The sequence below is a fragment of the Physeter macrocephalus genome, chromosome 2 (assembly GCF_002837175.3).
Source record: "Physeter macrocephalus isolate SW-GA chromosome 2, ASM283717v5, whole genome shotgun sequence".
Taxonomy (NCBI): domain Eukaryota; kingdom Metazoa; phylum Chordata; class Mammalia; order Artiodactyla; family Physeteridae; genus Physeter; species Physeter macrocephalus.
Window position 1 is genome coordinate 127,857,326 of NC_041215.1, and position 14,093 is coordinate 127,871,418.

The 14,093-nt window shown below is 37.4% G+C and overlaps 1 protein-coding gene across 11 annotated transcripts in view; it reads left to right on the forward strand.

The window, feature by feature from the left end:
* The first annotated feature begins 1,169 nt into the window (after positions 1–1,169).
* MFF (mitochondrial fission factor) overlaps positions 1,170–14,093 on the forward strand; it is a 35,870-nt gene continuing 22,946 nt past the window's right edge. For 3 of the 11 annotated variants that reach the window (XM_028482312.2, XM_028482320.2, XM_007126990.4), the window contains exons 1-5: positions 1,170–1,330; positions 5,231–5,342; positions 6,101–6,279; positions 7,208–7,428; positions 8,441–8,610. In XM_028482312.2, the coding sequence (XP_028338113.1) occupies positions 6,242–6,279; positions 7,208–7,428; positions 8,441–8,610 (429 nt within the window). In that variant the 5' untranslated portion in view covers positions 1,170–1,330; positions 5,231–5,342; positions 6,101–6,241. The remainder of the gene's footprint in view (positions 1,331–5,230; positions 5,343–6,100; positions 6,280–7,207; positions 7,429–8,440; positions 8,611–14,093) is intronic. The other 8 variants (XM_007126983.4, XM_028482323.2, XM_007126985.4 and 5 more) reach the window with 5 other exon arrangements.

Consider the following 14,093-nt stretch of genomic DNA (forward strand, 5'->3'; position numbering starts at 1 on the left):
AATAAATAGGTTAAATAACTAAATTTATTTTTTTTAAAAAAAGGGAGCACAGTTTCCAAGTAAGGGAGAGAAAGAGCCTTTTTTTTTTCTTTTAGAATTTACTAGCATTTAGGTGTAACTGGTAGGTGCTTTCATGTATTGATACTACACTCTTGTCTAATTTAACAGAATCAACTGATGCAGGAAGATTATGGTTTATCAAGATTAAGGGAGAAGACTTTGGATTTGGTAATTGGATCACAATCCTCATTTGAAAGTTAATTCGATTTCCCTGGGGGGTAAGGGACAGGAGTAAAAACCAAACTGCAAGTAATTAAGAGGTAGAAAGATATTAATACTAGTGGAGAAGGATGACCCTCACTTCTAAAGATTTTGGTCATAGTGGGCTTATTCAGCTTGGTCTCTAAATTCCCCCCGAAAGTTTGGCTTGTAATGGCTGATCACTCCTAAAATCAATCTATTCTTAAAGGATGATTTGTCACTATTAAGAAGGGGCCCAAGAACGAAATTCTCAGAGGACTTCCTAAATGGTTTTAAAGAATGGTAACATCTCTGGAGTATCTTTAGACTCTAGAAAAGTACCTACTCACGTGTATGTCTTTGGCTGTTTGTTAACGTCGAGGCACACAAAGTAGTCCGTGAATCGGCTTCAGTCCCTCCCAACGTTGAAGAGCATGGTACTGACTTTCCCCCGGAAAGTTAGTGGTTAAGTGGTTAGATGCAGACAATTCTTGGAAGCTAAACAAGGCTGCTAACTACTGTGAAACCTAACTTCTCCTTTTCCGTGATTCTCATCTTTAAGGATCAGTGGAGCCAGTCAGGGCAGGTGTCACTGTTTAAGGAAGACATAGAGGACTTGAAAAGTCGTCAAAATTGTACTATAGTGTTTAAGAATCACTTGCAGAACTGGCGAAATATGCAGACTCTTAGGCCTCACACCAGTCCTGATTTTGATGCAGACAGTCCTGAAAAGTAGTTATTTAACTAGCTACTGAAAGTTTACTTTGTACACAGAAGAAGCGCTTGGCGCACCTTGCCCATAACAAAGATGTCGCCTCATCGACGTCGGACTGCCCCCGCTCCTATGCGTGGGCCGTACGTCCGCCCTTCCCTGCATCACATGACCACAAACCTGCCTCAACTACGGCTCCTGGGAGGAGCCAGTCCCGGAAGTTCTCGCGTCTTTTCCCGCCCGCTGCGGGCCTCTCTGGCCGGTGATTTGCCCGGGCGCTTCCGTGCGCTTGGCCAACGGCCTCTGACAGCGCCCACCCGAGCGCCCCGGGAGTCGGCGGGCGGCGGTCCTCGCCAGGGACCTTCAGCGGGCCCAGGGGTGAGTACTGACGTCTTCCCGACCCGGGACCCGCGGCCCGAGCCGGCTGCCGGGCCTAGCGCCGCGGCCCTGACCCTCCGTCGATGGAAGGACCCCCTGCGGCCCCGGCCCGTTCGTGGTGTAGTCCTGGCCGGAGGCCCGACCCCAGAGCCTCTCGTCTTCAACCCTGGGCTTTCCTCTTCCTTAGGGCGTCCTGAGAGCTTCAAGCGCGGTTTGGCTGGTAGTCTTCTTTCATCCTTCTCAGCCAAGGTGTTCTGGTACCTTTTAGTATGACCTTGAACCCAATGCCTGCCGTCTTTAAAAGTAGTTTTTGGTTTGTTTTGTCTTTACTTTGTGGAAAAGAACGTGTTCGAAAAGAAAGGCCTTGTTGGAAGCCCAGGTACCTCGGGGAGGCCTCTGGTCGGGCCGGTGCGTAAGCATCCTTGCTCGCAGGTGTGGATGCCCGGAGATGCTCCTAGATTTCATTCCAGGAGCTGGGAAATGGGGAAAGCTCGGATTCCCGTTCCGACAAGCCTCTGACCTTCGTCTGCAGGAGGAGTTCCGCTGATATGGTATTTAGAAGAAAACCCTCGGGTGCGTCCTACAACTTTAGAGCAAGGGGCATTCTCGAGGGAGGAGAATGCTTTCAAAAGTGGTGGCGTCTTTTAGTTGCAGAAGATAAAAGCTTTAGGGCCCTTGTTCCCAAATATAGAACCAGTTGTTTACAGGCCTCTCACCCCACTGAGAAACTTTAAGTGAAGGATTTTAAATGTTTTCTCTCCCTAAATGAAAAACATTTGTTTCAGTGTCTGAGATCCCAAAGGAAAAACCCTTAGGAAGATAGATTCAGAAAGAATTAGAGCGATTTAGTTGTACCTAGTAGTCTCTTCCCCTGTAATTAAATTGTGTGTGGGACCTGCTATCTATTTGGTTTCAAGCACTCGTGAGTTGGGTTTTGCTGGGTTTTTCCAAAAGGAAATTGTGTTTTGTATCCCTTCCTGTCTGATAGGGCTGCCTTATTTTATGATTACAAAGTTTAGCTGTTACTGTCCTCGCTTCTTGTGTTGAAACTTGTTTTCTGTGGATTGGTAACCTTATTTTAAAATTCGTTAATTTGTATTTTTCCAAGTTTTCAGTGATTTTTCTTTAAAAATTAAAATTAATCCTGGGTTACTACACTGTGATTTTCTAATACACCCATTCCTTAAGTTTAGTTGCTTGGAAAGAGAACTGAAACAGGGTGACTGTATAAAAGCCTTGAACTAGGTCCACATAATAAGCGACGAACAACCCAACATTTTTTTTTGGTAATTGGAGAATTATATAAATCTTTGCAACCACAGTCAGTTTGACCCAGGTTGTCTCTGTGACTTCCTGGGCTACTTCTTTGCATCCCAGTGTTCTAAGTAGGAAAATAATAAAGTCAGGCTTGAATCACTGTGTCGCCAAATTGGGACACTTTCCACGAGTGGACTGTGACTTGACTTTAGGTGGTTTGCAGATGAGGGTTTTTTGTAAGAGTGATGTTTTTGTTACGTGTCTGTACATATGTACATTAAGTCCATGGTTTAAAAAAGTAATGTAAGGGTATTCCTTAGTGGTCCAGTGGTTAGGACTCAGCATTTTCAAAGCCAGGGTCCCGGGTTCAATCCCTGGTTGGGGAATTAAGATCCCTCAGGCTGCATGGCCAAAAAATAAATAAATAAAATAAAATAGCAATGTAAAATTTCCTTTTAAAATACACTTAAGATTTTTAAAAATTGAGTTAAAGAAAAGATTAAATGTAGCTGGGCGTTAACGTACTGTGTGAGTATGGGAAAAAAAGCATGAAGTTAGTAAGTTACTGATGGTTGGGAACCACTGGGCTTAGAAAGTAGAGATATAAGATCATCTATGATTCTGAGAGAGATTTTTGTCTCCTTAGTTGTATCACAGACTCATGTACTTGTTGCCTCGTAGATTGTAAGTGACAAAATTGGAATTAATGTCTTAACTCCAAATGAGAAATTTGTTTTCTTTATTGCCAAAAGATATTACCAAAAATGTCACAGTCTAATGAGGGAGAAAATAATTAGATTTTGATCTATTTTACTTAAGCAGAGAAGCCAGTAATTGGAACAGTACAATGTTAAATCTTAGTAGAAAAGTTCCATCTACTTTGTAAGTAGCTCAGATTGGCTACAGGAGAATTTGACTTTTTCCAGAAGTTGTCTTTTCATTGTCCACCTTTGTGATCTAAGTCTGTGATACTTTGCAAACTCAGAAAGTCTTGTAAGAGAAGATGTTGCTGTAAAATGAAATGTTGAGACCCGTGGGATGTACTAGTGGAAAGTTAATAAGAAGGCTGAAATGTAGTACATGGAAATGTGGAGAATAGCACATTTCAGGGAGATAATGTTTTTCTAGCAATTGCGTCCCTTGTTTATTATTATAAAGTTTCAGTTTATAATGTCCCAAGGCTATACTTCTTTTGAGGTATCTCTTTTCAGTGTAAGTTTTAACTATAAGCTTTTACTGTGCTTCACATATATACACACAAGTGTAAGAAGTCTATCTCATTTAGAATGATGCACAGAAATTGATGAGAGATTGCCTATGGGGACCTAGGTGGTTATAGGATAGGATCTGGTGGGACACTTTATTTTCTTTGTGTGTCCTTTTTTTTTTTGCTTTCTTTCTTTCTTTTTTTTTTAACATCTTTATTTGAGTATAATTGCTTTACAATGTTGTGTTAGTTTCTGCTGTACAAGAAAGTGAATCAAAAAAAAAAGAAAAAAAAAAGAAAGTGAATCAGCTATGCGTATACATATATCCCCATATCCCCTCCCTCTTGTGTCCCCCTCCCACCCTCCTCTGCATCTTTATTCCTGTCCTGCCCCTAGATTCATCAGAACCATTTTTTTTAGATCCCATATACATGTGTTAGCATATGGTATTTGTTTTTCTCTTTCTGACTTCACTCTGTATGACAGACTGTAGGTCCATCCACCTCACTATGAATAACTCAACTTCATTTCTTTTTATGGCTGAGTAATATTCTGTTGTATGTATGTGCCACATCTTCTTTATTGTATATCTTCTTTGGAGAAACGTCTATGTAGGTCTTCTCCCCATTTTTGGATTGGGTTTTTTTTTTTTTTTTTGTAGAGAGCTGCATGAGCTGCTTGTAAATTTCGGAGATTAATCCTTTGTCAGTTGCTTCATTTGCAAATATTTTCTCCCACTCGGAGGGTTGTCTTTTCATCTTGTTTATGGTTTCCTTTGCTGTGCAAAAGCTTTTAAGTTTCATTAGGTCCCATTTGTTTATTTTTGTTTTTATTTCCATTTCTCTAGGAGGTGGGTCAAAAAGGATCTTGCTGTGATTTGTGTCATAGAGTGTTCTGCCTATGTTTTCCTGTAAGAGTTTTATAGGTTCTGGCCCTACATCTCTGTGTGTTCTTGTGTACTTTGTACCATGTGCGTGTGTTACTGGTTCAAATTAAATACCAAATTAAAGTTAGGAATGAAATGAAACAAATATGAAATTAAATACTGAATGAAAATAGCTGGATGAAAATTTAACCAATACGTTTGCTCCTCCTTAATTTGTGTGTATATATATACACTTATATATACACTTATAAGTATTAAGATTCTTTTAAACATAAGTATTTTTCATCAGGTATGTTTTCCTTTGTTTCAAATCAGAAACAATGGTTGTCTTTTATCTTGCATTAACTAGTGAATGGCTGTAGGCTTCTGTCTGTAGGCCTAAAATTGGTGGTAAGCTTGTTCATTTTTTCTTTATTTATTTTACTGGTTTTCTTTAAGGTAAGGTTGTGCATCTTTAGTGACTTTCCTTATTTGGAGTATTTCCAGCAATGAATCCCTAATGTTAGTATCATCTAGTTTTTCAGTTAGCTCCTGTTTTTTCTCCCCCAGGGATGAAAGTGGCTCTAAATCCAGCACATGCATATTGAAGCAAGTTAAAAGATTTAATATGAAGCACAGAAACAGATAATGCCAAAAAGCAAGCAGTAGTTGGTACACTTTTGTGAGTAAAAATTTTCGTTTGGCTCTATTTTCTCAGTCTTTAATTTGCATGCAAATCCTTAAAATTCACACATTTTGGTAAAGAATAAAGGGTGCAAGTTATCAGTCATAAGTAACCATTTGTCAGGGCTTAGCCCCTTAGCAACCTCTAAGAACTCTCTAAAGCATGTCAGTAAGGTGGAGTTTAAAATGTGTGATATATCTCTGACATGGAGTTTAAGAAATGTCCCAGCTATGGCTTACATTTATACTGTCTTTAATTTTTTATTGACCTGGATTTATATATAATATTTTCTGCTGAAAATATAGTGTAATTTGTTTTTCAAAGTTATTTCCTTTTAAAGAAACCATTACTTATCCATCAAATATTAGGTTACTTCAAATACATTTTTCTGCCCCTTACATTATTTTCATAATTTTTTCATTTGTACTTAGTCTGAAAAAGAAAAGGATTTTTCCCCTTTAGAGTATAATAATTAGAGGAGTTTTATGGCAAAATGTTTTCTTCTAATCTGACTTCACATTTGTATATACATTTGATTAGCTTTTCTTTATCCCGTTTGCAAAATCATAATACAGTGACTGCTTAAAACAGTCTTTATATTTTTTGAGGTATAGAATAATTCTTTTTAGGAGAGATTTGAAAATTGATTTTGGTTGAAATCCAAAAATAATTTTAAGTAGATGTTTACTTTTATTGATAGTTTTCTTATGAAATGAATTGTTGAAATACTGATTTTTATTCTTTCTTTTTTACAGCTGGAAAAGCAGTTTCCGTGTTGTTATGTACACCTACAAAAAAATTCAGATCTGTAGGGGAATTGTTGTGTAAAGTAAACTGAACTACAGGGAGGCAGTATTTTAATAGCTATTATAAACGTGTATTTACTGTATTAAAAAATGAGTAAAAGAACAAGCAATGACACATCACTAGGAAGGTCAGTGACATTTTATTCAGTTGAGCTGGCATTATAGGTTTGAGACATAGTTGCTTTAAAGCTGATTGCCCATAGGCTAATCATGTTCTTTTACACTTCTGTCAGCATTTTGTATCTTGGGGCAACTTCCTTTCTGCTGCATTTCCCTGGAGCATGGATCCTTCTCTGATTTAGGTTTCTCAATGCATTTGCTCTGTCTTTCCCTTTAAAGGCATGTCATGTTTTTTAAAAATATACATGTAAATATGATGCTAAGTACAAATTAATAGTGTGAAACTTTCACACCATAGTTCCTCAAAATGAATGCAAACATTAAGGATTTATTATTATATATTCTCTATTTGGTATTCATTCACCTCAGTCATCAGATATACATTCAGTAAGAGAAGTTTTAATTTTTATTTTGTGAAATTCAGGGGGTTGCTTCTTTTTTAGTCAATTTAGAATTAACATTATTTACCTTTTGAATCTGATTTTCGTCGTTAAAAGGTTTTATTTTTTCCATGCATGACAGGAATTTCTAATTTCATTTTTATAAAGTTCTAGCACCTTCCCTTAATATAATTCATTAGGAAATTTCTATTTAAGTTTTATTTTAGGCATTTTTTGAGTTATATAAGCAGCATGCATATCTATTTATGCAGAGAGGAAGAGAGTGTATGTGTGTGCTCATTCGTGTTGTGGTTATACAGTAATTTAAAAAATTTGCTCCTAAGCAGTATCCTCAGGTGCAGTTTCAACTAAGTGAGAAAGTATTACGTTGAGGAAAACATTTTCTTCAATCTTTTGTTTTTCCTTTGTATGTATTCAGTACTCACGAATGAGAAGTCTCCTTTGCTCTTTCTAAAAGGTATTCTAACTTCACTACATAGAGAAGACTGACATTTTAACACTCAGTCATCCCTGTCTTTAAATTTTTTGCCTGCAGAGTGAGTGGGGCAGCATTTCCTTCTCCCAGTGCTGCTGAGATGGCGGAAATTAGTCGAATTCAATATGAAATGGAATACACCGAAGGTATTAGTCAGCGAATGAGGGTCCCGGAAAAATTAAAGGTAGCACCACCAAATGCTGACCTGGAACAAGGATTCCAAGAAGGAGTTTCAAATGCTAGTGTGATTATGCAGGTTCCAGAGAGAATTGTTGTAGCAGGTATTTTATATTTGTTTATAAAGTTGCCTGATAAATGTATTTTATATATTTTTATGAAAGCTTTTGGGATTTTTCAAAATATTATTTAGAAAAGGGGTTGGGAAATGCAACTTTACATTTTCTTCAAAAAGTTTATTAATTGCAATAGTCTGAAATTTCAAATAGTATTTTTTATAATTCAACTAATTATTGAGATACAATTTACATACCTAAAATATCTGAAATTTCAAATAGTATTTTTTATAATTCAACTAATTATTGAGATATAATTTACATACATAAAATAGTGTAATTTAAAAGTGTACAGCCTGATGAGTTTTGACAAATGTATACTCCTATGTAACCTCTACCACAGTCCAGATATAGAACATATTCATTACCCGCCAAAAGGTTTCTCAATCAGTTCCTACCCCTCAATTCCAGGCAACCAGAAACTCCTTTTTATAACCAGAGATCAGATTTGTCTTTCCCAGAGTTTCGTATGAATGGACTGATACACTCTATACTCTTGGGTCTGGCTTCTTTTGCTTAGTGTAATGTTTTTGAGATTCTTCCATATTGTTGCTGTATCAGTTGTTCATACCATTTTATTTCTGATATTCCAGTGTGTGGATAAACCACAATTTGCTTATACATTCACCTGTTGGTGGACATTTGGGTTGTTTCCTTTTTGGTACTGTTAGGAATAAAGCTGTTATGAAGACATGTGTTTTCATATCTCTTAAGAGTGGAATTGCTAGATCATATTATAAGTTATGATGTTTAACTTTATGAAAAGCTGTCAAGCTGTTTTTGAAATTGTTGTATTGAACAGGTTGTACCCTGTTATATTCCCATCAGTGACATATGAGAGTTTCATTTGTGCCACATCCTTGCCAACACTTTGTGTTGTTAGTCTTTTTAATTTTAGCTATTGCTAGTGGGTGTGTAATGGCAAATACATTTTAATAAAACCTGTCTTTTAAAAATCTCCCTCCTTCCTTTTTTTTTTTTTTTTTTCCCCTATGCTTAGGAAATAATGAAGACATTCCATTTTCAAGACCAGCAGATCTTGACCTTATACAGTCAACTCCCTTCAAACCTCTGGCACTAAAAACACCACCTCGTGTACTTACACTAAGTGAAAGACCACTAGATTTTCTGGATTTAGAAAAACCTCCTCCAACCCCTCAAAATGAAGAAGTAAGTGCTAGAGTTTTAACATCATCTGAATTTGAAATAATAGAGACAGAAGCAAAAGTTAAAGAGGAGTTAAGAGGCTGTAAATCATATCATTGGTAATATGTAATGGAATCCTTTTGCATGGAACATTGATTACTATAAATTCTGGCTTATGGATACCCCAAATAAGATACTATGCTGTTGGGTTTTTTAAAATTTAAATATTATATTTCAGGAAAATGACAATTTTGTGGAAATCATTAACATTCATGTGGTCTTGAAGGATGAGCTTTTATGGCTGGGAGTTACACTGTAATCAATACAGAAAAATTTGGGAAGTTTAGCATGGGAAAAAATTAATGCATCACTTTGTTATAAAAGCAGTCTGGCAAATGGCAAAGAAAGCTCTTTTTTCCCCTTGATACTACCTATTCTCCCTGCTTGCTGAAAAGTTTATACTGAGTTAGTTACCATATTGTGTAATGTTAATGGCCTTGTTGACCTAAATATGATAGTATATGGACTAATAAGGTGTTAGTTGCAAAGTTCAAATCTTGCCTTTGCTATTGATTCAGGGCCAATCTTGTAAGACTCCTTTTCTGTGGTTTCTGCAGTTGCAACTTTTTCATTATAACTTCTAAATTCCTGTGTTGTCATGATGCTAGTGTAAAACAGTGTGCAAAGATATGTTTTTATTGATAATGGAACTGCCCTTGTCTTTCATTTTTCATATAATCCTTTCCTAAGAGGGTAAATCACCCATATAACCTACGGGAGTACAGTTTCCTAGTACTAGGTATGACCTTTTCTTAGGTTGGAAGTTTCAGCTGAGGTGACTCAGATAATACACTCCTAGGTGCCAGTTTAGACATTCTAGGTATTTACTCAGTGAAAAGTACTAAATCTGAATGTTCACACAATGAAAAGGCACTAAGGTACTTGCAGAATTGTACTGATATTTATTTAACAGACATTTTTTGAGCTTTTGTGTAAGACACTGTGCAGTGAGACGTGGTTCCTTCGTAGTGGTCTGAGTGAGGGAAAGACCACTACGGCTGTGAATAATATTGTCTTGGAATGAGGATTCCGCCAGGAGAGGAACCCTCCCTTTGATATTCTTCAGGATTTGTTTGTCTTCCGAGCTTTATACTCCCACCATTTTAGACACTTGTGCCTACTTGGTGTGAATAACCAACTGAAAACAAGACGAGTACTGTCTCTCAGTAGACCTAGGTTTTAAGCCCATGTGGGGTTTACTCCTGCTGTAATTGATATTTAGTCAAATGTGATAAATGTCCAAAGTGTATAGCACTGGAGTGAAAAGCTGAGGCTGAGAATCAACCTAATTTTGAAGGCCTACTTTGCTACTTATTAACCACATAACTTTGGGCAAGTTATTTAACAATTCCAAGGCTCATCTCTAAAATAATGATAAGAATAATGCCAACTGCATACGATTATTGAGAGAATTAAATGTAATAATATGTGTAGTATGTTTAGCACATGTTCTAATTTGATGTGAAAAGCTCAATAGGTACAAATATCATTGTTGTGAAAGTTAACATCCTGTGGCAGAGATTTGGAAGCATCTTAAGTGTCTATCAACAGATGAATGGGTAAAGAAGATGTGATATACATGCACGTGCGCGCGCACACACACACACACACACACACACACACACACACACACACACACACACACACACACACACACACTGGAATACTACTCAGCCATAAAAAAGAATCACATTTTGCCATTTGCAACAACATGGATGGACTTGGAGGGTATTATGCTAAGTGAAGTAAGTCTGAGAATCTAAAACATACAACTAGTGAGTATAACAAAAAAGAAAGAAGACTCACAGATATAGAGAACAAATTACTGGTTACCAGTGGGGAGGGGCAATAGAGGGGTAAGGGTTTAAGAGGTGCAAACTGTTATGTATAAAATAAGCTACAGGGATATACTGTACAACACAGGGACTATAGCCAGTATTTTATGATAACTATAAATGGAGTATGACCTTTAAAAATTGTGAATCACTATATTGTACACCTTTAATTTATGTAATATTGTATATCAACTATACTTCAATTAAAAAAAACAAACAAACCTTTGGCAGGAGCCAGATCCTGAGATGCAGGAGAGGAGTTTCCGATATTAGTACTAGATGCCTATGAAAAGGAAAGCAAAGGTGATGATCTGTGCTTCAGTCCATAGACGGGTCAGGTGGCCCTCAAGAGGCAATCAACTAGTGAGCAGAGGAGAAAAGGGAAGGAACCAGAGTTCTGGTAGCTTCTACAAAATGGATTGAAATGGAAGGGTAGTAAGGCCCTGAGTGCTGATAACATTGATGATTCATTGGGATGCTACTTAGAATATATCAAGTAAGATTCCCTGAATCATTTATTCTGTAATAATCATTTTACAGCATATGCCTAGGTTTTTCAACCTCAGCACTATGACATTTTAGACTAGATAGTTCTTTGTTGTGTTGAGGGCTGTCCTTTTGCACTGTAAAATATTTAACAGCATTCTTGAGCTCTATCTACGAGATGCCAGGAGCATCCTTCAAGTCATGAAAATCAAAAATGTCTCAAATAACCAAGAGGTGGAAACACCCGAATGCCCTTCAACTGATGAATGGATAAGCAAAATGTGGTATATCCATACAGTGGAGTATTATTCAGCTATAATAAGGAATGAAGTACTTATACATGCTACAACATGGATGAACCTTGAAAACATGTTAAGTCAAAGAAGCCAGACAGAAAAGGCCATATATTGTATGATTCTGCTTACATGAAATATCCAGAATAGTAGTTGCCAGGGGTTTAGGGGAGAGAGTAATTGGGACTGACTGCTTAATCATGGGGTTTCCTTTTGGGGGGATGAAAATGTTCTGAAACTAGATAGTGGTGATGGTTGCACAACATTGTGAATGTTCTGAATAGAACTGAATTGTATAATATATATACTTTAAAATGGTTAGAATGGTGAGTTTTGTGTTATGTTTATTTTATCACAATAAAAAGACAGAAAAGATGATCTGCATACATTGCCAAATGTCCCTTGGAGGGAAAAAAATCACACCCAGTTGAGAACCACTGGCCTGTGGCAAGAAAGAAGAATACCTGAAGGTGACTTATGAGGAACACTATACAATTTTTGTTTAAAAGGCTGACTGATACAAGGAATAAATTTGCAGAAAATAACGTACTGACTTCTTAAACTGGCTTGACGTATCCAAGTGAACCTATGAAGAGGCCTTAAAACACGAAGCAGATAATCCCCCTAGCTCAGAGAGGGTTTATAAAATCTGGAGGTAGAGGAAATTGATGAACCTTTCAATATGCCTAATCTCTGCTAATATTCAGAAAGACCATTGCTTGGTGATTCTGCCTACAGGGAACTAATAAAGCAACTGTGCAATAAACCATTTGATCTGGGTATAAACTGCAAAATACACAAATCATGACAGCTCTCAGTGTTCTTAGAATAGGTTAGGCAGTGTGAATGAGGAGGAAGAGGCTATGACACTGACACTACCTCCAGGTGGGAGCCAGTGAGAGAAGATCTTCCAGAGAACAAAAAGGAAGAACTGTAAAGAAAAAGAGTTGGAAAATATGAAGACTTGACACAGCCTTGAAGCAGTGTGACCCAGTAAAAAATCTGGACTCCATCAGTATATCCCATCACTCAAGCAGTGGTTTTCTTTGAAAAAATCAATTACAATAAATGGCCAGGAGCTTTGTGAGAAGACCACTGAAGTGGGAAGAGAGAACAGATTGGACTGAAGACAGGTTATAAGAGCTTTTGCCTGAATTGGTAACTTCTACTTCAAAGAAGAGAAGGATGAGAAAGCCATTCATTTTTGCAATAAATCTGGAACAGCAGTGAACCCCAAATGTCCCAAGAATTGGGAAGATTGGGAAGGAGCAAATCAATTGGTCTGTATAAACCCTGACCTGGTTTTGGAAAAGAACAAAGGCAATGAATGTTTTCAGAAAAGGAAGTGTATCCAGGCCATGCAAGCTTTACACAGGATGCCAAATCCTACAGCAACCATGTACAAAGTGTCTAGCTCAAGGGCTAGGAGGAAATGTATCCAGCTAGAACTGACTACTTTAAAGAATACACTTGGAAAGCAGCTGCTCTAGAAGCTGTCATTAAGGACAACACAAAGGCCATGGGTGTCTAACAGAGGGCTCTAGATCTGTAATCCAACAATCTGTAAGGACGTAGTAGGTGGTTATCAGTGCCAGGTGATGGTCCAGTTCAATTGCCATGACAACCTCGAGGATGTGAAGTGAAAGAACATAGTTGACCTGAAGTGTAATGAGTGACTCAGCCATATGGCACATCCTAAAACAAATGTGGAATTGGGAGATTGGGGTTGACATATATACACTGCTATGTATAAAATAAATAACTAATGAGAACCTACTTTATAGCACAGGGAACTCTACTCAGTGCTCTGTGGAGACCTAAATGGGAAGGAATTTACAGAGCAGAAATAGAGACACAGATATAGAAATCAAATGTATGAATACCAAGGAGGGGGTGGGATGAATTGCGAGATTGGGATTGACATATATACACTATTGATACTATGTATAAAATAGATAACTAATGAGAACCTACTGTATAGCTCAGGGAACTCTACTCAGTGCTCTGTGGAGACCTAAATGGGAAGGAAATCCAAAAGAGAGGGGATATATGTATACATATGGCTGATTCATTTTGCTGTACAACAGAAAGTAACACAACATTGTAAAGCAACAATACTCCAATAAAAATTAAAAAACAAAAAAGAAATGCGGAAGGACTCCTGGACACTCAGAAGGACTTAAAAGGGTCCTGGCAGTAGCTCCGAAAATTGAGAAGCTGATGAATGTGGGTCTGATCACAATTTGGTGATGGTTTGTTTATCTCCCTTTCCTTTCCCCTCCTGTGGAAAGAGGAGCTGGGGCTGTGATGAGTAGAATGGAGCAAAAGGGAGAGAAGAGGAAAAAGAACAGCTTAATTAATTGTATGTATGTATGCACATTCATCCATGGAAGATTCAGAGATGTGCACTCACATCCTTTTTGCAGTTCCTGTTTCATGGCCCTATTGCACGGACATTGTATTCACTGCTGACACGTGTGTTCCATGTTTCCTTCCCATTAGGTTCATTATTTTTCCAGGTAGTTTATTATTTTAAATTTTGGACAGTGAATATGTTTTGGGGGGTAAGAATGTTCACCCCAATTGTTTGGCCCACATTTTTAACTCTGCTTTACCTCTTCCAATAAAAGTCCCACAGCAATTCACAGATTAATGCCTCTGAACTATTATTTTTAAAAAGGGGATCAGTATCCATTAATTTGCCAAATCTATTCAATAGTTATATTTTTTTATTTCTTAACTGAAAATGCAACTAACTTACATACTATTTGAGGATAAATCTCCATTTTTCACTGAGATTATACCAAATGGTAAAATAGAGGATTTCCCTTTC